Source organism: Penicillium manginii, assembly GCF_028828005.1.
Source record: "Penicillium manginii strain IBT 31320 chromosome Unknown utg000011l:1.0-1395921.0:1.0-1396616.0, whole genome shotgun sequence".
NCBI lineage: Eukaryota > Fungi > Ascomycota > Eurotiomycetes > Eurotiales > Aspergillaceae > Penicillium > Penicillium manginii.
The window spans coordinates 1170601-1191857 of NW_026643112.1; the positions used below are offsets into that span (position 1 = coordinate 1170601).

At 49.3% G+C, this 21257-nt stretch overlaps 8 protein-coding genes across 8 annotated transcripts; 4 read left to right on the forward strand and 4 right to left on the reverse strand.

The window, feature by feature from the left end:
• Window positions 1–308: 308 nt before the first annotated feature.
• On the reverse strand, window positions 309–2996 carry gpi10 (putative glycosylphosphatidylinositol-alpha 1,2 mannosyltransferase; the record flags this gene model as incomplete). Its single annotated transcript, XM_057110360.1, has 5 exons — window positions 309–1767; window positions 1877–2023; window positions 2088–2278; window positions 2377–2607; window positions 2706–2996. Coding segments are annotated over 5 exons (2319 nt in total), but the record flags the coding sequence as incomplete, so codon positions are not given.
• A 503-nt stretch (window positions 2997–3499) lies between these two features.
• Window positions 3500–4961, forward strand: car2 (ornithine-oxo-acid transaminase; the record flags this gene model as incomplete). Its single annotated transcript, XM_057110361.1, has 4 exons — window positions 3500–3976; window positions 4055–4514; window positions 4558–4757; window positions 4824–4961. 4 exons carry the CDS (start codon window positions 3500–3502, stop codon window positions 4959–4961), a joined length of 1275 nt encoding a protein of 424 aa, XP_056953063.1.
• Window positions 4962–6154: 1193 nt separating this feature from the next.
• N7533_013712 (ATP-binding cassette transporter YOR1) lies at window positions 6155–10541 on the forward strand (the record flags this gene model as incomplete). Its single annotated transcript, XM_057110362.1, is given in 3 exon segments — window positions 6155–6433; window positions 6514–9692; window positions 9704–10541. The coding sequence occupies 3 exon segments, from the start codon at window positions 6155–6157 to the stop codon at window positions 10539–10541; spliced, it is 4296 nt and encodes a 1431-aa protein (XP_056953064.1).
• A 177-nt stretch (window positions 10542–10718) lies between these two features.
• Window positions 10719–11463, reverse strand: N7533_013713 (NADPH-dependent FMN reductase; the record flags this gene model as incomplete). Its single annotated transcript, XM_057110363.1, has 2 exons — window positions 10719–11216; window positions 11272–11463. 2 exons carry the CDS (start codon window positions 11461–11463, stop codon window positions 10719–10721), a joined length of 690 nt encoding a protein of 229 aa, XP_056953065.1.
• A 909-nt stretch (window positions 11464–12372) lies between these two features.
• N7533_013714 (uncharacterized protein) lies at window positions 12373–13872 on the reverse strand (the record flags this gene model as incomplete). The annotated part of the gene is made up of 1 exon (XM_057110364.1): window positions 12373–13872. One exon carries the CDS (start codon window positions 13870–13872, stop codon window positions 12373–12375), a length of 1500 nt encoding a protein of 499 aa, XP_056953066.1.
• A 684-nt stretch (window positions 13873–14556) lies between these two features.
• On the reverse strand, window positions 14557–15291 carry N7533_013715 (uncharacterized protein; the record flags this gene model as incomplete). Its single annotated transcript, XM_057110365.1, has 1 exon — window positions 14557–15291. The coding sequence occupies one exon, from the start codon at window positions 15289–15291 to the stop codon at window positions 14557–14559; it is 735 nt and encodes a 244-aa protein (XP_056953067.1).
• Window positions 15292–16106: 815 nt separating this feature from the next.
• Window positions 16107–17057, forward strand: N7533_013716 (Mss4-like protein; the record flags this gene model as incomplete). The annotated part of the gene is made up of 4 exons (XM_057110366.1): window positions 16107–16121; window positions 16338–16449; window positions 16727–16886; window positions 16973–17057. 4 exons carry the CDS (start codon window positions 16107–16109, stop codon window positions 17055–17057), a joined length of 372 nt encoding a protein of 123 aa, XP_056953068.1.
• Window positions 17058–19037: 1980 nt separating this feature from the next.
• N7533_013717 (uncharacterized protein) lies at window positions 19038–20693 on the forward strand (the record flags this gene model as incomplete). The annotated part of the gene is made up of 5 exons (XM_057110367.1): window positions 19038–19163; window positions 19231–19492; window positions 19545–19736; window positions 19806–20200; window positions 20274–20693. 5 exons carry the CDS (start codon window positions 19038–19040, stop codon window positions 20691–20693), a joined length of 1395 nt encoding a protein of 464 aa, XP_056953069.1.
• Window positions 20694–21257: the final 564 nt, after the last annotated feature.

Below are 21257 nucleotides of genomic sequence, written 5' to 3' on the forward strand. Positions count from 1 at the left end.
TAGTACTGCATTGTCGCGATTTGAACCTTGGAACCTTATTAGTAGACTCGGAACTTCAAGTTGAAGCATTGAAAGAGCTGGGAAATATGGAGGTATTGCTCGTAGATAATTTGTGTGACTAATTGACAAGAAACTCTGGATAAGCTCAAACCCCATCCATCTAACTATACATCAATACAATATATCACAACATACACGAAACAGGGTATAGAACTCAAAAACAGATCTATAGACATCATCTTCAAGACCCAAAATCTCAACAGTAATCCGAGCACGTATACAAGCCACAAAATATCCAAAATTTAAAATCAAGAATACAACTCCCTCTCTCTAGTAAGTTCCAACGACTCCCCAAGAACCCACCACCTCCAAGACAAAAAGCACCTCGGATCCGGAATCCAATCCCGAACATTCGGCGTCGAGCGTCCCAACCTCCAAATCCTCGACGGCCGGGGTCCAAAATAAGCCGCAACACCACGCCGCCACGCCGCAAACTTCTCGCGCATGCTGGGCTGGTTGGAGGACCAGGGCGCTGAGAGCGAGAACGTCGAGCGGCTGGGGATGAAACGGGCCCACCCGCTATTTTGCGACTGGGCTTCTGAATTCTTTAGCGCTTCGAGCATGCGGTCGATGTGGAATTCGTGAGTGTTGGTTATGGCGCTTGTTGCGGTGGCCCAGCGTTTGCGGGCGAGTTCGGTTTGTCGTTGTTTTTCGCGCCAGGTGTCTTGTTCGGTTGTGTCGAGGCACCAGGCGATGACGTCGCCGGTGCGGCGCCAGTCGTCGTGCCAGGCTGTGTTGTGCGTGCGCCAGCATTCGCGGTAGAAGGACATGCGGAGGAGAGGTTGGAGGGTTGGCTCGAGTTGTTGGAAGAATATTAGGTAGTCTGGCCATTGGTGTTGGTGTTTGGAGCCGGTGAGGGAGGGGTCGGCGGGCGTGGTGGTGTAGCTTGGTCTTGTGGGGAGATGGCGGAGACCACCGGCCATGTTATCTTGTAAGAATTGAGCTGGGTCGTCGTAGAATTGGTCTGCTTCGTCGCGGTAGACGGCTTTTTCGGACTCGCTGAAGTCGATTGGGGGTTCGCAGGATAGGGCCCAGGCGTCGATTGTTGGGTAGACTAGGTGGGATCGCCAAGGGGTGCTGTGGCATGGCATTAAGAAGCCTGCAGTTATTCCTTTGTTTGTTGGGCCGGAGAAGAAGGATGTGTCTGTTACGTGGGCTTCGTGCTGTTGTCGGAGGTAAGTCATGATGTTGAGGACCCCTGAAGCGTGCCAGACGCTCGTATAAAATGCTATCACCGCATTGACAAGGACCAAGAAGATGAGGAGCAGTCTTTGTGGGGTGTATGCCGCCGAGGACCTGTAGTAGATGGCCGGGGCGAAGAACCGAACTAGTGGCTGCGCTGCGAGGATGTGGAGTGCTGGAAGTAGCGGGTAGATGAAGCGTACTTCCTTGTGCGAGATCAAAGACAGGACGAATGGCATCACCAGGCAGATCGTTGCTAACTGAATCCGGGTCATTGTCTGCAGCCTATCGCTGGCGGAGAAGCTTCGGTTGGTCAATGTTTGGTAAAGACCGACGAGGGCAGGGACCAGTGCCGTCGTCAGAAGAAGGGGCAGGCCCTGCGACAAGTAGTAGTGCCAATCATTTCGGCCGTAGAAGACAGCCAGTGATTGCGCGATGTTGAAGTACAGAAATCGGAGTGGTGGGAAAGTCCATAACCCATAGAAGAGACGGTCCGCGATGGCGGAGACAGCGAGAATGGCCGATCTAGATAGATGAAGTTGACGTCAGTTGATGCTACATATTATGACGGAGAGCGCCTTGGCTGCCGCAAGACGGGCATATCAACCCACGAAGTGGAAGAGGAATCCCATACCCGCAAATCAAGACTTCGCGAATAAGTATGATGCGTTTGTCCCAGGAATTTCGGAACCAAGCGATGCTGGCCAAGGTCGCCCAGATCAAAACATTGGTCGGTCGCAGAATACAAGCGAGGGCCGACAAAAGTAAACATTGGCGGAGGCTGAAATAGCGCGTCAGTGGCTGATTCCACAATATGCAGCGTGAATCATATTCCCAAGTCATACCTTGACAGAAGCGCTCGATCCTCGGCCGTGCCCCTCTCATTCTTGCGGCTATCCCCGGCCGGAGATCCTCCTGCTGACCACTGCCACGGCCAGAGGTCCAGCGCGACAATAGTGATTGTAGTTTCCAGGCAATTTGACAAGGTTCTTGTCGAGCAGAACCATTGCCAAGGGTTGAGGAGCGTAACAAGTAACTGCGATCCCATTAGCCAATCTTGTTTTCTCGAGTTTGTTTTTTTCCCCGCAAAGATCTTCGATGCGGCCAGCTGGCCATGGCGCAAGAACGACGTACTGTTGTCCACGATCCGCGCGAATCCCTCCCATAGATGCGAGTCGCTAGTTTCCAAGTGTAAAAATCGCCGATGGCTGCCACAATGGCCTGTGCGACCTTGGGGCTGGCGACGAGGAGTTCCGCGCTCGTGGCGGCGGAGAGGTGAAGGGAGGTGGCCAGGAAATCGGAGGCCTTATAGACCGCAGCAAATAGAAGCGGGTGTAACGAGGAGCGTAGTTGGTATCGCCATTCCTGCGGGAAAGAAGAAAAAGGACGCAATTAGTGTTCTGTTCTCTCGTCGTACAGGGTCGCCATTGTCGGGATGCGGAGACGACACGCGGTCCACTTACCCAGGTTATCCAGGCGCCCTGCTCCTTGCCAAAGGCAATCTGCCATGCGGGTTCCAGCGATTGAAAGAATTCATCTGGCTGGAAGAAGGTGCGAAGGGTAAAGGCATTGAGAATGCGAAAGGCGATCAGAAAGAGGAGGATGTTGGTGGCCGAGGTTGAGACATCGGCGGGCGCGACGCGACGCGCAGGGGTATTGGCGGGGGGCATCCTGTGACCGATCGCGAGGGAATGAGCCAAGCGAAGGAGACCCGTCGATATACTCCGTAATAGGAATTCCGTGAGTGGATAGTGGCTAGAGGATCATGACTGTGGTGGACTCGGTTTGCGGCGTGGAGACACTGGGACCGTCACGCAACAACCAAGAAAAGGGCAAATAAAATGAGCAAAGAGAAATGCAAAGAAAGACCGGGCCGGGAAAACCAACACGCTTATTGGAGGATAGCTGGGTTGGGGGGGGAGGGCCAAAAGGGAAAAAACGAGGTTGACTCGTGTAATCCTGCACTTAGGGAATTGTGGATGTGGAGGGTGTCAAAGTCTCGCGACGACCTGCACTTAGGAGAAGGCGGAGCTGGGTTGGCTCAGTATAAGAGAAGAACTTTTATTTCAAGAGAACTTCTCTTTTCTCTTCTTTTAATTTACATTTTACAGTTCACAGAAAATAGAGAATTCTCTAATTTTCTAAATTTCTTTGTCATTACCCTGCTTCCACCTTCTGTTTCTACTCTAGAGTGTATTCATACTCTTCTCCACCCCCGCATCCCATCTCCATCTCTCCTTTCTTCTCCACCTTCACCATGTCCACCAACGGCAACAGCAACGGCGTTTTCGCCTACCACTCTGCCTCTACGACCGAGGCCATTCAAGCGGAAAATGACTTTGCTGCTCACAACTACCACCCACTACCCATTGTTTTCTCCCGTGCTCAAGGTACCTCCGTGTGGGACCCCAAGGGACGTCACTATCTTGACTTCCTCTCCGCCTACTCCGCTGTCAATCAAGGCCATTGCCACCCCGAGCTGGTCAAGGCTCTAGTGGATCAAGCGTCACGCCTCACTCTGAGCTCCCGCGCCTTCTACAATGATGTCTTCCCTCGCTTTGCCGAGTTCGTCACTCGCTACTTCGGCTTTGACATGGTCCTGCCCATGAACACTGGAGCCGAGGCGGTCGAGACCGGCATCAAGATCGCCCGCAAGTGGGGGTATAAGGTCAAGGGTATCCCCGAGAACAAGGCTATCGTTTTGAGTGCTGAGAACAACTTCCACGGTCGAACAGTAAGCTCTTCTCTCAGCCAATAATTAAAAGAATTTGAAGGCTTCGGAAGATTGAAACTAACGAGTGTTCCCCCGCAGTTCGCCGCTATCTCTCTCTCCTCCGACCCCGAGTCGCGGGAGCACTACGGCCCTTATCTGCCCGGTATCGGCTGCACCATCCCCGGCACCGAGAAGCCCATTGCATACAATGACAAGGCTGCTTTGCGCGAGGCCTTCGAGGCCGCCGGGCCCAACCTCGCCGCCTTCCTGGTTGAACCTATCCAAGGTGAGGCTGGTATCGTCGTCCCCGACCCGAGCTACCTCCAGGAAGCTCGCGCCCTCTGCGACAAGCACAATGTCCTGTTGATCTGTGATGAGATCCAGACCGGTATTGCCCGTACTGGCAAGCTGCTCTGCCACGAGTGGAGTGGAATCAAGCCCGACCTCGTCCTTCTGGGCAAGGCTATCTCGGGTGGTATGTACCCCGTCTCATGTGTGCTGGGTCGCAAGGATGTCATGCTCACTATCGAGCCCGGTACCCACGGCTCAACCTATGGTGGTAACCCCCCTGGGTTGTGCCGTTGCTATCCGTGCCCTCGAAGTGGTGCAGGAGGAGCACATGGTTGAGCGGGCTGAGAAGCTTGGTCACATTTTCCGACAGGGCTTGCTGGACCTGAAGAGTCCCCTTATTGAGACTGTGCGCGGAAAGGGTCTGCTGAATGCTATCGTCATCGATGAGTCAAAGACGAATGGTCACTCGGCTTGGGATCTGTGCATGTTGATGAAGACCAAGGGTTTGCTGGTAAGTCTGACTGAGTATGGGGATGCTGATATACCAAGGCACATGCTAACTTCCTTTCTCCTATAGGCCAAGCCCACTCACCAGAACATCATCCGTCTCGCCCCTCCACTGGTCATCACTGAGGAAGAGATCCAGCAAGCGCTGAAGATCATCCACGAGGCTGTGACCGAGCTGCCCACCCTGAAGGGCGCGATTAAGCACTAAATGATCCCCCTCCCGGCGAAGAAGATCCAGATCGGCGTTGAACTCTAGACGGTTAGCGCGATCTGATTAGATGCGTGCGACGATTCCCATCAGCATAGATAGTTTGCTTTCCTTGTTTTTTTTTCCCTTTTTATCTTATTATCATTTTTGACCCGGATGAGAGCATCCCACGATCTGACGAAGGAACGGAGATACAATGTATCCAACATCGATTACCCTAACTAGAGACTGGAGATTTGTACTTTAGCTGCGTACAAACAGCGGAGGGCAGTGTCTTGCACTTATGTGCCAACCTGCCAGTGGATAAACCATTCAAGTTATGTGATTGTGTACTACTACTACTACTGTACGGAGTATATTGGAGGGTCCCGCGTAGATCTGTCACTTGATTAATATTAGTAGTAGTAGACTCAGAATCTACGAGTAGTAATGGTAACTAGTAGTACTGCCCCAACCCCCACTCCTCTGTCCACTCGGCATCTATCTCTCTCACTCTACCTCGTCTTAGGGCACATCGGAGTTCGCTATTCCCTATTATTAATCAAATCTACTGACTGCCTCACTATTCCCAACTGGCTCTAGTGTCGGCATCACGGGGTCTCCCAATCCCGATCTCCGACCGCATCGCAGTCTTTGATGGCATTTGATTGGATCTCTCCCCTACACGAATGCGAATGCGAATAAGAACAGGGCCTGTCAAGTACATTTCCGTCCGGATTACGGATCCTCCTCCACCATTCAAGCATAAGTGGATAATACAATGCCAGTCATCCGATGGGGGAGAGCGGAGTCAATCCTGGAATCCAGCTCCGTACGGACGAACAGGAGAGAGGCGCCTCACTCGCAGCGCACACCTTATCGAGCTTAATCCCATTTGGCGAATTCAGCGAACTCCGACATGAGTCACTCGGTGTATTACTGGTTATATCAAGGCACCGTTTCTGTTTCTACAGTACTTTGCACCCCCCAAAGATTCCGCTTTCAGTCGTCCCTCGGCTCCACCATTCAAGAATTGTGAATCGCTAAGTCCGGAGCTAATACACCCCCAATCACTTTATCTCCGAGATTTCCAACCTTCTCGCATTCTCAAACAAGCTTCGTTCTTTTCTTTTTTCGCTCGACCTTTCTACCCGCTGCCCCATTCTATCTACCTCCCGACCCTCCCCTACCCATTCACCTATAGGTGCCTCCCCATGTCTGCACCGCCCGAACCACTGCCGCAGGTAGTGGTGGCGGATATCGAAAAATTGCAGGCCGCGCCCAGCGACAGATCGGCATCCGGGGACGACGAAGCCAAGGCCCCCGATAACGCCTTGCAGCCACCCACGCCCAGGCGGAAATGGTACCGGAGGCTGAACCCATTGCGATGGCAGACACCACCACCTGTCCCTAACGAGCGGACCGCGTCGAAAGAATATGGGGCGTCATTCTTTAGCATCGTCTCTTTCCAGTGGATGTCCCCCTTGATGCGGGTACGTATGGCAATTTCCCGGCTATTTCCACCCACCATTCTCCCGCCGCTCTTTTTGAAGTGCTTGCTAATTTGTATTAGGTGGGATATCTGCGCCCGCTCGAGCTACAGGATGTGTGGACAGTTAATCCGGAGCGAACAGTCGATGTGCTCGCCGAGCGACTAGACGTCGCGCTGGAGCATCGCACTGCGAGCGGAAGCAAGCGCGCGCTTGTCATGGCGTTGTACGATACATTCCGCTTTGAATTCCTGCTCGGTGCTGTTTGTCAGTTATTCAGCTCACTGTTGCTGGTTTTTGCGCCGTATTTGACGCGCTACTTGATTGCCTTTGCGACGGATGCGTATATTGCCGAGAAGAGCGGGTTGCCGGCGCCGCATATCGGGCGCGGGATGGGGTTTGTCGTTGGTATTACACTCATGCAGGGACTGCAGAGTCTGTGCACGAACCAGTTTCTGTACCGGGGTCAGATGGTTGGTGGACAGATTCGGGCGGTGCTTATTTCGCAGATCTTTAATAAGGCGATGAAGTTGTCTGGTCGGGCGAAGGCGGGTGGGAAGGCGACGGAGGAGGAAGTGAAGGCTTTGGAGTCGGCTAAGGAGGCCCTGATGAAGGGGGAGAAGAAGGGTGATGAGAAGGGCGATGAGAAGGGTCAGCCGGAGGGTCAGAATCAGAATCTCGCTTCAACGGTGGCGGGTGATGGACGAGGGTGGCATAATGGCCGTATCGTCGCATTGATGAGTATTGACGTTGACCGCATCAATCTGGCCTGTGGCATGTTCCATATGATTTGGACGGCTCCGATCTCCATCATCGTCACGCTGGTTCTCTTGCTGGTGAATATCGGCTACAGTTGCCTGTCTGGTTACGCTCTGCTCGTCCTTGGCGTCCCTTTACTCACATACGCTGTGCGCTTTCTCGTGAAACGTCGCCGAAACATCAATAAAATCACTGACCAACGGGTGTCCCTCACGCAAGAAATTCTCCAGGCCGTGCGATTTGTCAAGTATTTCGGCTGGGAGAGCAGCTTCCTCAACCGACTCAAGGATATTCGCAAGAGGGAGATTCGTTCCATTCAGACGCTGCTTGCTGTGCGCAATGGCATTCTCTGCGTCTCCATGTCGATCCCCATTTTCGCTTCCATGTTGGCTTTCATCACCTACGCCCTCACCAACCATAATCTGGAGGCCGCTGAGATTTTCTCCTCGCTTGCGCTATTCAACTCGCTCCGTATGCCGCTGAATATGTTGCCTCTAGTCATCGGCCAGGTTACCGATGCCTGGACTGCTCTGAACCGGATCCAAGAGTTCCTTCTTGCAGAGGAACAGAAGGAAGATATCGAAAAGGATGAGCAGATGGACCGCGCTATTGAAATCAATCAAGCTTCGTTCACTTGGGAACGTCTGCCTTCCGAAGAAGGTGAAGATGCGGGCAATTCCAAGAAGTCTCCTGATGCTAAAGCCGTGGCACTTCTCAAGGAGGAGAAGACGGAGAGCTCCACGCCTTCGGAACCTTTCAAGCTTAAGAACATGACCCTCGAAGTGGGACGAAACGAACTGATTGCTGTCATTGGAACAGTCGGCTGTGGTAAGAGTTCGTTGCTGTCCGCCCTGGCGGGTGACATGCGTGTCACGGAGGGCACAGTAAGAATGAGCACAACACGTTCATTCTGCCCTCAATATGCCTGGATTCAAAACACCTCTGTCCGAAACAATGTCCTCTTTGGAAAAGAGTATGACGAAGCTTGGTATAACCAGGTCATCGACGCATGTGCCCTGTCACCCGATTTCGAGATCCTTCCCAACGGCGATCAAACGGAAATCGGCGAGCGAGGCATTACAGTCTCCGGAGGCCAAAAACAGCGCCTCAACATCGCGCGTGCTATCTACTTCAATGCCGAGCTGGTTTTGATGGATGATCCTTTATCCGCAGTTGATGCTCACGTTGGCCGCCATATCATGGATAAAGCCATCTGCGGTCTCCTGAAAGATCGCTGCAGAATTCTCGCTACTCACCAGCTGCATGTTCTGAATCGATGCGATCGTATCGTTGTCATGGACGAAGGTCGTATTGATGCGGTTGATACCTTTGACAATCTCATGCGTGATAATGCGCTGTTCCAACGTCTCATGTCTACATCGCGCCAAGAAGACTCGAAGGAAGAGGAAGAAGACGCGGAAGAGGCGGTGGGCGAAGAGATCGAGAAGACCAAAGAGCTCGAAGCAGGCCCAAAGAAGGCATCTGCCAAGCCTGCTGCTGCTTTGATGCAGCAGGAAGAAAAGGCCACCGCATCGGTCGGATGGAGCGTTTGGAAAGCCTACGTCCGTGCCTCTGGCAGCTACTTCAATGCTCTGGCAGTTTTCTTCCTACTGGCTCTTGCAAATGTTGCCAACATCTGGACGAGTCTGTGGCTTTCTTACTGGACCTCGGATAAATACCCCAGTCTCTCGATGGGTCAGTATATTGGAATTTACGCCGGACTTGGTGCCAGTGTGGTCGTTTGCATGTTTGTATTCTCGACTTATATGACAACCTGCGGAACAAATGCAAGCCGGACAATGCTGCAGCGAGCCATGACCCGTGTTCTGCGCGCCCCGATGTCCTTCTTCGACACCACTCCCCTCGGTCGAATCACCAATCGTTTCTCCAAGGACATTCAGGTCATGGATAATGAACTGTCTGATGCGATGAGAATCTACGCCCTAACAATGACGATGATTATATCCGTCATGGTCCTTATCATCGTCTTCTTCTACTACTTCGTCATCGCTCTCGTCCCCCTCTTCATCCTCTTCCTCCTCGCCTCGAACTACTACCGAGCCTCGGCCCGCGAGATGAAGCGCCACGAGGCCGTCCTCCGATCAATGGTCTACGCCCGCTTCAGCGAAGCCATCACGGGAACAGCCTGTATCCGCGCCTATGGCGTCGAAAGCCAGTTCCGCACCAGCATCCGCAGCTCCATCGACACAATGAACGGCGCTTATTTCCTCACCTTCTCGAACCAGCGCTGGCTGAGTGTCCGCTTGGACGCCGTGGCTACAGCTCTAGTATTCGTCATTGGTGTTTTGGTCGTCACATCCAGATTCAACGTCTCTCCCAGCATCTCCGGCCTGGTGTTGTCATACATCCTCGCCATCGCACAAATGCTTCAATTCACCGTTCGCCAGCTCGCTGAAGTTGAGAATAACATGAACGCCACCGAGCGCGTGCACTACTACGGAACCGAGCTGGAAGAAGAAGCCCCCCCCTCCACCTGGCAGAGGTATCATCCAGCTGGCCCGAAAAGGGCCGGATAGTCTTCGACGACGCGAAAATGCGCTATCGAGACGGTTTGCCGCTTGTCCTTCAGGGCCTTTCCATGGACATCCGTGGCGGCGAGCGCATCGGTATCGTCGGACGAACCGGTGCTGGAAAATCGAGTATCATGTCTGCTTTGTTCAGATTAACTGAGTTATCCGGCGGCACGATCCACATCGACGATATCAATATCGCGACCGTCGGTCTTCATGACCTCCGCTCCAGACTAGCCATCATCCCACAAGACCCGGCTCTATTCCGCGGCACGATCCGGACGAATCTAGACCCCTTCAACGAACACTCCGATCTAGAACTATGGTCCGCCCTCCGAAAAGCCTACCTAATCGCCGACGAAACCGAAGACGCCGAAGCTCTCCCCAGCGAGCCCGGAACAGGAACCACAACCCCCATCACAACGGACTCCAAACCGCGCAACCGGCTAACCCTCGAGTCCCCCGTCGACGAAGAAGGTCTCAACTTCTCCCTGGGCCAGCGCCAATTAATGGCGCTCGCCCGGGCTCTAGTCCGCGACGCGCGAATCATCGTCTGCGACGAAGCGACTTCCTCCGTCGACTTTGAGACGGACCAGAAGATTCAAAGGACTATGGCGCAGGGATTCCATGGAAGGACGCTGCTTTGTATTGCGCATCGATTGAGGACGATTATCCATTATGATCGCATTTGCGTGATGGATCGGGGCCAGATTGCTGAGATGGATCACCCGGTTAATCTGTGGGACCGCGAGGATGGCATTTTTAGGGCCATGTGTGAGAGGAGTGGAATTACTAGAGATGATATTTTGGCGGATGAGTGAAGGGCGAAGCAGATTCGGTTGAAAAGTCCTTGTTTTGATGGACAAAAGTACTTATATAATTTCTTTATGGGGTCATGACTGCATATACTTGATATAATATTACTGTTTATATGATAATTCGCACGCAAGGGATGAAAAGTTCTCCATGAAATACTTGAACTTGAACTTGAATGATCATCACCTCCCCTTATCCAATTCACAAACAATCTCCATAACAAGATTCCTCATCATCCCCTCAACACCCGCCTTCCTCCACCCCTCCAAATCCCTCTCATCAACATCAACCCGCTCCTCCTCCTCCGAAAGCAAACCAACCGGCAACCCCGTAAATCTCACCGGCAATCCAGGCGCCGTCCCAACAACATTCATCCTCAGCCCCGTCAGAATTCCACGCAAATGATCCGCCGCTTTCCCGCCACCACGCGATCCGTACGAAACAATGCCCGCGGGTTTACCCTTCCACTCATGGAATAGGTAGTCAAGTGCGTTCTTCAGACTGGCTGGTATACTCCAGTTATACTGTGGCGTGACGAAGATAAAAGCGTCGTATTGCTTCACGGTTGCGGACCAGTCGCGCGTGTGCTTTTTGCTGTAGTGCGGCGTTGGGTTTTCTGCGGGGAGACTTGCGGGGATGACGGATTCGTCGTAGAGGGGGGAGGCTTTGCTTTGATAGGTCTAGGATTGTGAATGTGATATGTTTTGGGTCTGTGTCTATTGTGTCTGTTCCTGCTGTATGTGCTGCAGAGCTGGATGGATCGTTCAAGTTTCCTGAGCCTGGAATTGTTTCTGTGTTTGTTGGCTGGTGGTTTGTTGGGATCGTTGGGTCTTGCATGAGGACGTCATAGATGTACTGCGTGATGGTGGGGTTGAGGCGTGGGCGGCGAGTACTGCTCGTGACTATTGCGATGTGTTTGGGTGGCATTTTGGAGGGTTGCGAATGATTGGGAGAGATGGTTTATGTCTGGAGAGGAGATGGCCGGGTTTTTAAATTGGTTTTTCAAGTTCCAAGGGTTGTGGTTCTTTGGAGCTTTCGATCTGCTGATCCGCGGATCCGCAGATCTGATGGAGCGGTGGAGCCACGACGTAAACGAAAATTTGAGATTCGAGATTCACTATTGAGCACGCTCCGAGGCACGGGATCGGCTTGAAATACGAACAATTGTAGCTACACCCAGGAGATATTCTCGTGGTCAGATGTTCAATTATGGTAGTTGTACATACGCAACTTGTTAGTTAATAGTCACTTGTAGTACCACCCCTCACCGGTGCTATTCAGACAATGCTTTGCACAACCAATATTTGTTGGGTATCCACTGACGAATCCAAGTTGCGAAGGGGAAACCCGGCGTAGGAAGTTCATTTGAAGTTCTCCTGGCGCAAAAATCGCGCTAAATTGGAACAGGCCATGATAAGAAGTTGTAAGTTGTCATGCTGGCATGCTGGCATCGGTGGAGAGCACTTCAGGGATTCCAGGTGTCTCATTGGCAAATTTAATACCAGGCTGCATGCTTGGTTTCTGGTAGTGCAAGCAGACAACAGTGAGTTGGAGGCAACTGGCATACATTTGCGAGGGAATTGAAAGCGCATGCAGCTTTCAACCTTGGAAGGTTTTGGTCTTAAGTCGCTCCTATTGATTTCCGCCTCATGGTTTTTTTTGAGCTTTATAGTGATCAGGATGCCCGTATAATGATAACCTCGCGAGAGGGTATTCTATTGGCTATCTGGGTATTCATTTCTAAGTCTAGATGTGCTGTTCAATATACCGGTGCATCCATAATCTCTCAACGAACTGGCGTTTGTAGGTATTTCGGCTGGTCAGGATCATACCCAACTAAGCAGTTAACCGTTTCTCTTCCTCGTTACTATCATTGATCTCACTGCCCACTGGACTACGCCACTGACCAGTCAGCTTAATATAGCCGTCAAGGGCATCGTTCAGCCGGTGGCCGATATCCAGAGCCTGCGTCGCCCGAGAATGAGAGTAATATGTCAACAGCGACCCCGCATTCTTCCTCTGTCCTGCTTTGATTAAAAGCTGGGCGGACCGCTCTACCCACTGTTCGACCTGGGAGCGAGATTCCGATTCAAATTTGTTCAGCATCTCGGTCACGATTGGGAGATACACGGTTGGCGATGAGCACATATAATACAGCACCCGTTTGAAGACCCGTCCGGCAAAGATTGAGGCTTCCTGGAGCTGATAGTCCGGGTTGAGGAAGCTGCTTGAAGCACCTGTTGTCAGGTATCGGTGTTCTCCGAATTCAGCGGGAATCGAATCGACTCCGAGCCACCATGGAATGAAAGGCGCGGCGACGGAGCCGGTGGGTGCGATCCAGATTCGAAGCAAATCTCGATCCACGTTGGGGAGCAGACTGACAACCTGGCCATACCCGGCCTCATCATCTGCAATCCGGTGATCTCTAACTCGCTCCATGAGATCTTTCTCTGTGACGGGAGCCATCTGACGGGTAGCATCTTCCAAGGCAGCTTGCGACATGAACTTATAACCACCATCGCGTGCCTTATATCGAGGATCTTGGGGCCCATAAACGTCGAAAATATTGAATGGTTTTCCAGAAGTTGAGTTCCACCATCCACGCTCGACCGCAAACTTCACGATATTTTCGGATCCCATATAATCCGCGCTCTTCTGGAAATCGACCGGGAATTCTTCGATATAACCTGGGTATAAGACCTTGACATCGTTCGGTCCTAGGCGTTGAGCTGCCCAGAGGCCCTTTCCTCCGGCCATCTCCCATACAATCCAACCCTCGTTATGATCAGCAATAAGATGAGAGTTACCACCGTAGGTAGACTCCCCGTGCTTCGCTATCAGCTCCCCGATGATCTCCACTCCATGGCGTGCCGTGATAGCTCTCTCCATAACAATACGTGCGAGATCACTGTATTGCAGCCCGTGCTGAGGATTTGGCGTCATTTTGAGAAGCTCCTCCCGATTATCCGCCCAAACGTCACGAACTGCAACGCCCTTTTCATTAAGACCGCCATTGGTCAATGGAGCTGGGAATCCCTCATAGTCTGAATATTCCATGCTCAGATAGCGGAATGTGTGATTGGCTTGAGGGATCTTGATCAGCTCGCCCGGGAAGCTAGCTTCCTTGGTGACACCGACGGTAATTGTTGAGTTGGGTGCATGATCGCGAGCCGGGAAGAGTTGTAGCCAATGGCTTGATACTTCTTCTCCAGTACCACCGACCATAACACTTCCATCTGCGGTGAGGTTATTACCGACGTAAAATGCATAACTAGCGTCGGCCACGCGGGTTAAGGCCAAAAATGCCGTGACTTCCAGTGCCAGGTATCTGAGCATGGTGAAGTGAATTGCAAAGACAAAATATTCGCGATCAGCGGACGGGAATTTTTTTTGCCTACTGCATTTTCATTCTATGATATTCCACGTGATAAGACTAGTTAAATTGCTGCGCAGAAGATCGAATCGGCGGTGTTTATTCAAGTGCCGGTGTCTTGGCTTGCCCCGTTTACCCCTCACGACCCCAAGTCATCGCATATACCTCCCCAAGTCGGTCTTAACTGATCGGCAGCAGAATGAAAGCACCAAGGAAATCATCTAAGCTTTCGACTTTGCTTTTATTTGGAGTTGAAACGCTACACTGGCTTGAAAAACGGTCTACCTAAACCATTGCTTTGATTAGTTAGAAATTGAAGCAGTGCCTGGCTTCGTGACAAAACCGAGAAATTTTCACTCAAGTTTACAGTCAGCTAAGCCAAAATACTTGGCAGACACCTGGGCAAGGCCCCGGGTTACATACTGATAGGCCTTAGAACTCAGTTGAGAAGCACTGGCAGTGAAAGTGGAGAGCAAACTTGAAAAAAGGCTCTGATAAAAGAAAGCACACCAGCAATGTGCAAATATCGAGTGCAACTCGTCAATTAATCAAAATGAAAAAAACATTTAAATCATTCGGTCCAAAAAAATACATTCCATGTTCCGCCATTCCAATCTCTAGGGCTTTGATCATCTTCAACAAGTCTCTCAACTACAGGACATAAAACAATCAGTTTTCCCTTGAGTACCGAGATGTTCCAGTGAAGGATCCGGTCGTCGCAACCAATTTGCCAAAAAATTCGTACAGTGATCCACATGGTCTATATCTGATAGCATGCTATCGAGCCGATCCCCACGCATGTGCACATCATGGCCTCGTCTCAGAAGATACAGACAGTGCACAAGGTGCTCACGTACTGATGTCCAGTAGTATCCGTTTGCATTGTGCCCCACTTCGGTATAGTCCTTCATTCGATGAGTAGCCGCCTCATCATAGTAATAGACAAAAGGCTTGCCATCGTTAAAAGTGGCGAATACGTCGGAGTAATCTCGTGGACATTCTTTGTGGAGCCAGCATGCAGATAAGGGATCATAAGTGCAGCCTTTTTCTTCAGCATCTGTCGTCGAATTTCCACATGAGAGAGTTGTACGTGGAGCGGTTGGTAGGCATTGTCTTTGACCTTTGAGATCATTCGTGCCTGTCGGTGACGCTCTGAGAATGAGAACTTCTCGGAAGGGTTCTATCGTGATCGCTGCAATCTCTGCCATCACTAGGAGTATCAGGACCAGAATGAGGCCGGTTATTGTGATTGCAGCTAGGTTTCGCTTGAATAATCCTGGTGCAAAGCGACGTCGCGGGCAGCCGGTCAGAGTCACATCACTATCGGCATTGTCACTGTCGATGTCCCGTTTGGGGACTGGTTGGTAGTTGCGAGTAGACATCTTGTCCATCTCACTCGGGGGTACTGCTGATGCAAAATATAGGTTCTCGTAGATAGGGAGAACAAGACTGTACATACCTTAAAAAGGGACATAATAAATATCTCTCGACCATTTATTTCGAGGGAGAAGCACTACATTTAGAAGACGAAGGAAGACAAAGAATTCGGATAGGAGTGGCGTGGAGATAATTGTCTCAAACCCAATATGGCCGGATGAGGGACTCAATAGCAAGTCATTATGGTAAGCGCAAATCAAATAGCCTTGGCTGGCCAAGCTCATGTCCGAAATAGGGTCTCAATAGACTCAGAGCGGTCAAAGGGATGGACGGGTGTGGCGTTGACCTCTTGAACGGCAGTGGATGTGCCAATATTCACTTACGCTAGCGCTTACTGCCATATAATTTCCCGGGGTAAAAAGTGATTGGAACCAATATTTTGAAATGAATGATACGAAAGAAATAATGAAAAGGATGATCAAAGATGGTTAAATTGCATGCGATGCTCACATTGGCGTTCCACAAGGTCGCTCTATGTTGTACCGTACGTGAGTTAGCCAATCAGGTTTTAGAATAATGCATTATAAGCCTGTTTACGGGCTTGGCAGGTAATCAGGTCGTTAGGTAGCAATCAGGCAGTGATATGGCTAATGCCTTTGAATCGGGGCGCCTCGGTCAGTTCAGCTTGGGCCGAACCTCGCCATAAAATTGTCACCTCTTTATCTCCCAGTTCCCTTTTCTCTTCCTCTCAGCCTCAACCTTTCTCTTCTTTTCATCTTGTCAGCCGGTTTATGATAGCCTCCATCCGAAAGACACCAAGATGATAATCTACAAGGTTTGTTCTGAATTTAACTCACCCTTCTTCCTATCCTCCATTTACGCCTACTTGGGCGGTAGGTAAGACCCAGAGGCAGGGGTAATGGGCATAAGGAGATAGACGTGCGCTGAGAGCCTTTGCTTGTCTCCCTAAAATTCAAGTCGTCTTTGTTTCGCTCCGCATGTTAGTGATCTGGGCTAATAAGCTAATGTGTACAAATTTACGACTCAATAGGATATTGTCATTGATACTCGTGACGAATTATTATCGGATAGTTTTATCATTAAGGAGATCGACGGTATTATATACGAAGCTGACTGCATCATGATAGACACTGACGAAGACGGTGCGTATCCTCTTTATTACTCTAGCTTGTAAAAGCTATCATTGAGAGATGTCCTTCTTTTCCCCTACGATATCTTCTGCTCATCATCTCTATAAAAAGGTAACGATCTCCGAGAAGAAGTCAATAATATCATACATACTTTCCGTCTCCAACCCACAGACTTCGATAAAGCTTCGTACCAGGCCTATATGAAAGGTACGATAAGGATCAGCTCTGTTTGCCTAAAAGGGATAGCAGTCACTGCTTAAGATATAACTATTCTAAAACCTCTTATCAGACTATGCTAGGAAGGTCCTGATGTCACTCCAGACAAGGAATACTCCCAACGAAGAAGTTATTATCTTCAAGAAGGGAGTACAAGCTCACACCAGGAGAATTCTCAACAACTTTAACGATTGGGAGTTCTACACCGGTGAATCTATGGATGTGGATGGCATGTATGTTCAATTTTATCTGTCATTAATGCGGTGCACTATGCGAAAAGAAAATAATAAACTATTATACTAATCACTTTTGCATACAGGGTCGTTTTGCTTAGCTGCCGCGAGGACGGTATTACCCCTTTTATTACGTACTGGAAGCATGGTCTTGAGGAGATGAAGGTCTAAGCTTCTGTAACTACGAGGCAAGCAATTCGTTTACACGGTAATACATTCTCAGTTGATTGCCCGGTTAACGGACTTAATCTAAGTCAGTTTAATGAATCCCGCAAGTCAGGTATCTATGATCGAGGCAATCTAGTCAGTATATTGTTTCTTATTAGCTTAATCAAGTGTCAATAAACAAAACGAGATTTTGCTTGTATTTCATACATTACTGGCCATATAGCTAGGAGGGCAACTAGCGCTTCTCCCTGGATTAATCAGAGTGCCACGTTACAAGCCTGCAGCCGTATTTTAAGGGGCCAGCTGCTTCCTATACTGATAAGCCACCAAGTGCCAACCAACTCAGGCGCTATACGTTAGCTCCAAGTCACGCATAGACAGGTATACCTCGTGATCCTCAAGTATACAGGCAAGAATCATTTCAACCCTGCTCAGTGAGCATCAGGGAAAACCCCGGGCGAATATTCAACAAGAAACTAAAGTCCTAGTTAATGAAATGGAAAGTGTGTCGAAACTGGGAATTGAAATCTATTAGTGTTCCGTAGAACTTGGACTCTCAGAGATCTTCAAGGACACAGGTAATATTTTATGACCTATGTTGATACTCAAGAGTTCGAGCTGGGTAAAATTGTTTGTCAGAGCCTCTAACACACACTATTTACTAGTAGCAGATGTCACTTGAACGGGAGGGGATGCTTGATATCGTCAAAAGAAAGCGGCCATCATTCTTGGGATGACGCTCCAACTTGAAATTTCAACTGCCGTCGGGATTTTCAGGGTGAAATTCTAGAAACTGGCTAGACTGCTGGAAAATTTAAACAATTTTGATTTTCATTTATCCTTCGGTAAATTGAATTCTGTTGAACTGTTTATTGCCCTAAATAGGCTGAATAACCCGACAGCCGATCACGCGATCGGATTTGCCGACCGACTCGGAGATATAGAATGTAAGCGATCCAGTTCTTTAAAGGAGTGCTTCAACGTCGCGAAATCAACTGCAATCATACTACGGCAGCTTCTAGAAACTTGAATCTTCCATCTCGGAACTTTCAAATTGTTTTAGCCATGAATTGGATGCATTAAATAATTCTGGATGTAGATCGTGGATTTCTTTACCCAAGAACGAACATGGTTCGCCGAGGCAATTCGAAGTGCGGGAAATCGGGAGGGTCGCCGATGCTCTGCAGCAATTAGCGCAGTCTGTCATTTTCAACTTCAAAATGTGGGAGTGATGGATCAATTTCCCCGCCTCTTCCCTGCTTGGTCGAACTAGACTTTTCCACCATTCTCGAGTTTCTCAATAAAAGTAATAATAATACCATTGGATATGCATTATAGGTCCTGGAATCTTGGCGAGTTCTTCGAATAGTACAGCCTATCAAGGAGAAATTTTATCCTACTATATCTCACACCTTCGTGGAATTGTGTAGAATACTCCATTACTAGCTTTTACTACTACTGCCTAGTAAATTTAATTGGAACCTTGGCTAAGGGATTGTTTACCCTTTATGAATACAGATCCCGCTGCATGGTAGCATACTATCGAAGGATAGCTTTGCCGTACCATGTCCCCAATTTCATTTAAGGAGTAACTCCGGAAGGCACCTGGGTAACTAATCAGAACGAAGTCATTGAATATAAGTTTTCTATGTCAAGTAGCATGATTCACTCAAAAAACACTCAATTCTCCAAGTGATGGAATCTCGTATCGCATATTTCCCGGCGAGGCCGCCGATTCTGCAGATTCCCTATCTTCCAACCTTGGAAGGTTCGAACTTGTTATTTGAGCGTTGCAGGGCCCACATTACCCCAACTCACCAGTATTTGAAACTTGTAATGCGGGGGCTGTATCTTGTAAGATGAAATTTGTCCCAACTGATTGGTCGAAGATATTTGTGCAGGATATAAAAGGGAATAGGAGGAACGGAAGTCAAGGCGAAAACTCTGTCCATATATTTTTGACATCCTTGGAAGCCCACCAAGATGGAATTGTCCGAAGAACCTCGGTCTAAATATCATGATGAAGTTGACCTGAAAGAATCTCAGAATGATGCAAACCATGATTGTGTATTTGGAGAGATCACTGAGGAAGGCCCTAACTATCGCAATGTGTGCACGACTTACCTACTCAAACCACCTGAAAAGCCGAGCCAATCATATTCTAACTTTCATATAGGTGGGAGTATTGGGAACTGTAATTCTAATGATGAAAACGCAAATTGGCCTGGGAGTTCTTGCAATACCGACTACATTTGATGCACTAGGAATTGTTCCTGGAGTGATATGTTTATGTGTGATTGCTTCCATCATGACGTGGTCAAATTATGTTATTGGCACGTTTAAACTCAATCATCGTGAGGTCTATAGCATTGATGATGCTGGAGCATTGATTTTTGGTCCAATCGGCCGAGCTGTTCTCTCCGTGTCATTCTGTCTCTGTACGTTTTCTGGAGCGATATGACATCCGCCATCTTATCTAATCTTCCATAGACTGGATATTCGTCAGTGGCTCGGGGATCCTTGGGATTTCCATTGGTCTGAATGCAGTATCCACACATGGTACATGCACGGCTGTCTTCACCGTTGTTGCCACGATTTTCGGTTTTATCTTGAGTAGTGTGCGCACACTCGGAAGAATTACCTGGCTCGCATGGATAGGGCTTCCATGCATATTGATTGCGGGTATGCCGACCAGAAGTCTGATCTTCGTCCCCTTTATCACGCTAATTTGGTCATCCTTTTTTCTTGCAGTTCTAACCGTGACAATTGCCGTCAGCCTGCAAGATCGCCCTGCTTCCGCACCACAAACGGACGGTCTTTGGGTTTCAGATTACAAGATAGTCGGAAATCCATCTTTCACAGAAGGGATTACCGCCATATGCAATCTTGTTTTCGCCTTTTCAGGAACTCCGGGGTTCTTTGCCATCATTTCAGAAATGCGTGACCCGCGAAAATACACCTTTGCATTACTACTTTGCCAGGTAGGAGTCACTAGTGTTTATCTCATAGTTGGGTGCATCGTTTACTTTTATTGCGGATCATACGTCTCTTCTCCAGCTCTTGGTTCGGCTGGTGGAGACATGAAAAAGATTGCCTATGGGTTTGCCTTGCCAGGCTTAATCGTTACTACAACTATCTGCTCACATGTAAGTTCGCGGGCAGAATGAAGAGAACTCCTCCTCTGATTCAAGTTTAACCTTTTTTTCTATGAATATGCAGATACCTGCGAAATTTATTTTCGTTCATATACTTCGCGGCTCCCGGCATCTGAGCAAAAACACACCCACTCACTGGATTACATGGATCGGTTGTACTTTCGGGGTTGCCGTGATAGCCTATATCATCGCTAGTACAGTTCCCGTCTTCAACTCACTAGTGGCATTGATAGGCGCTCTACTTGGCCCACTCATGTGCTTTCAGCCTATGGGTTGCATGTGGCTTTATGACAATTGGCCCAAAGATAAGCGACATGCGAGATTCTGGCATGCCAAAGCTGGCTGGAGCATTTTTGTTGTAATACTGGGATGCTTCCTTACTGTTGCAGGTACTTATGGGTCTATAGTCGGGATAATGGAGGCTTATAAAGCATCTGGAGGCTCGGCCGCCTTTTCATGTGCTGACAACTCTAACTCAACATGAATCACGATTTCCTGAGAGCATCGTCCAAGGTATGAATTCAAAGAATCAGTACCTGGCAACATAAAAGTACCTACCTCTAGGGGGTTAGGGTATAGATAGTGCACTACTTAGGTACTATTTAGATATTTCAAGCAAACTTCAAAAAGGCTTTACCGAAACAAGGCTTCAAGTTCAAGGTTTTCCATAATAGGAAGTTGCATGACCTTTCAGATTGAGCGTGAAAAAGATAGCCGTGAGACAATGATGTGTGCAATGATTAGGAGATTAGTATGCCCGGGTGCCTTATTTGTTAGGCCGAGTCCATTTTGCCTGATAAGCTTTCCGCCAAGAGACGTCATGGTCAGCGACAACAGCCATTGAACTTTTTTTCAACCCTTAGTAGTCTCAAAGACAGATTGAATGGAAACAAATGATCAATTAACCCGAGATATTTGCGTATAAATACTCAAGATGGTTGGAGTTTGTAGTTTTGAGGCATCAACTCGCCGCCTGCTGGTGTTTAGCCAAGTCATCTCCGTGCACAGCCATCAACTGGTGCGAGCACGTCTCCATCAAGGATGGGTA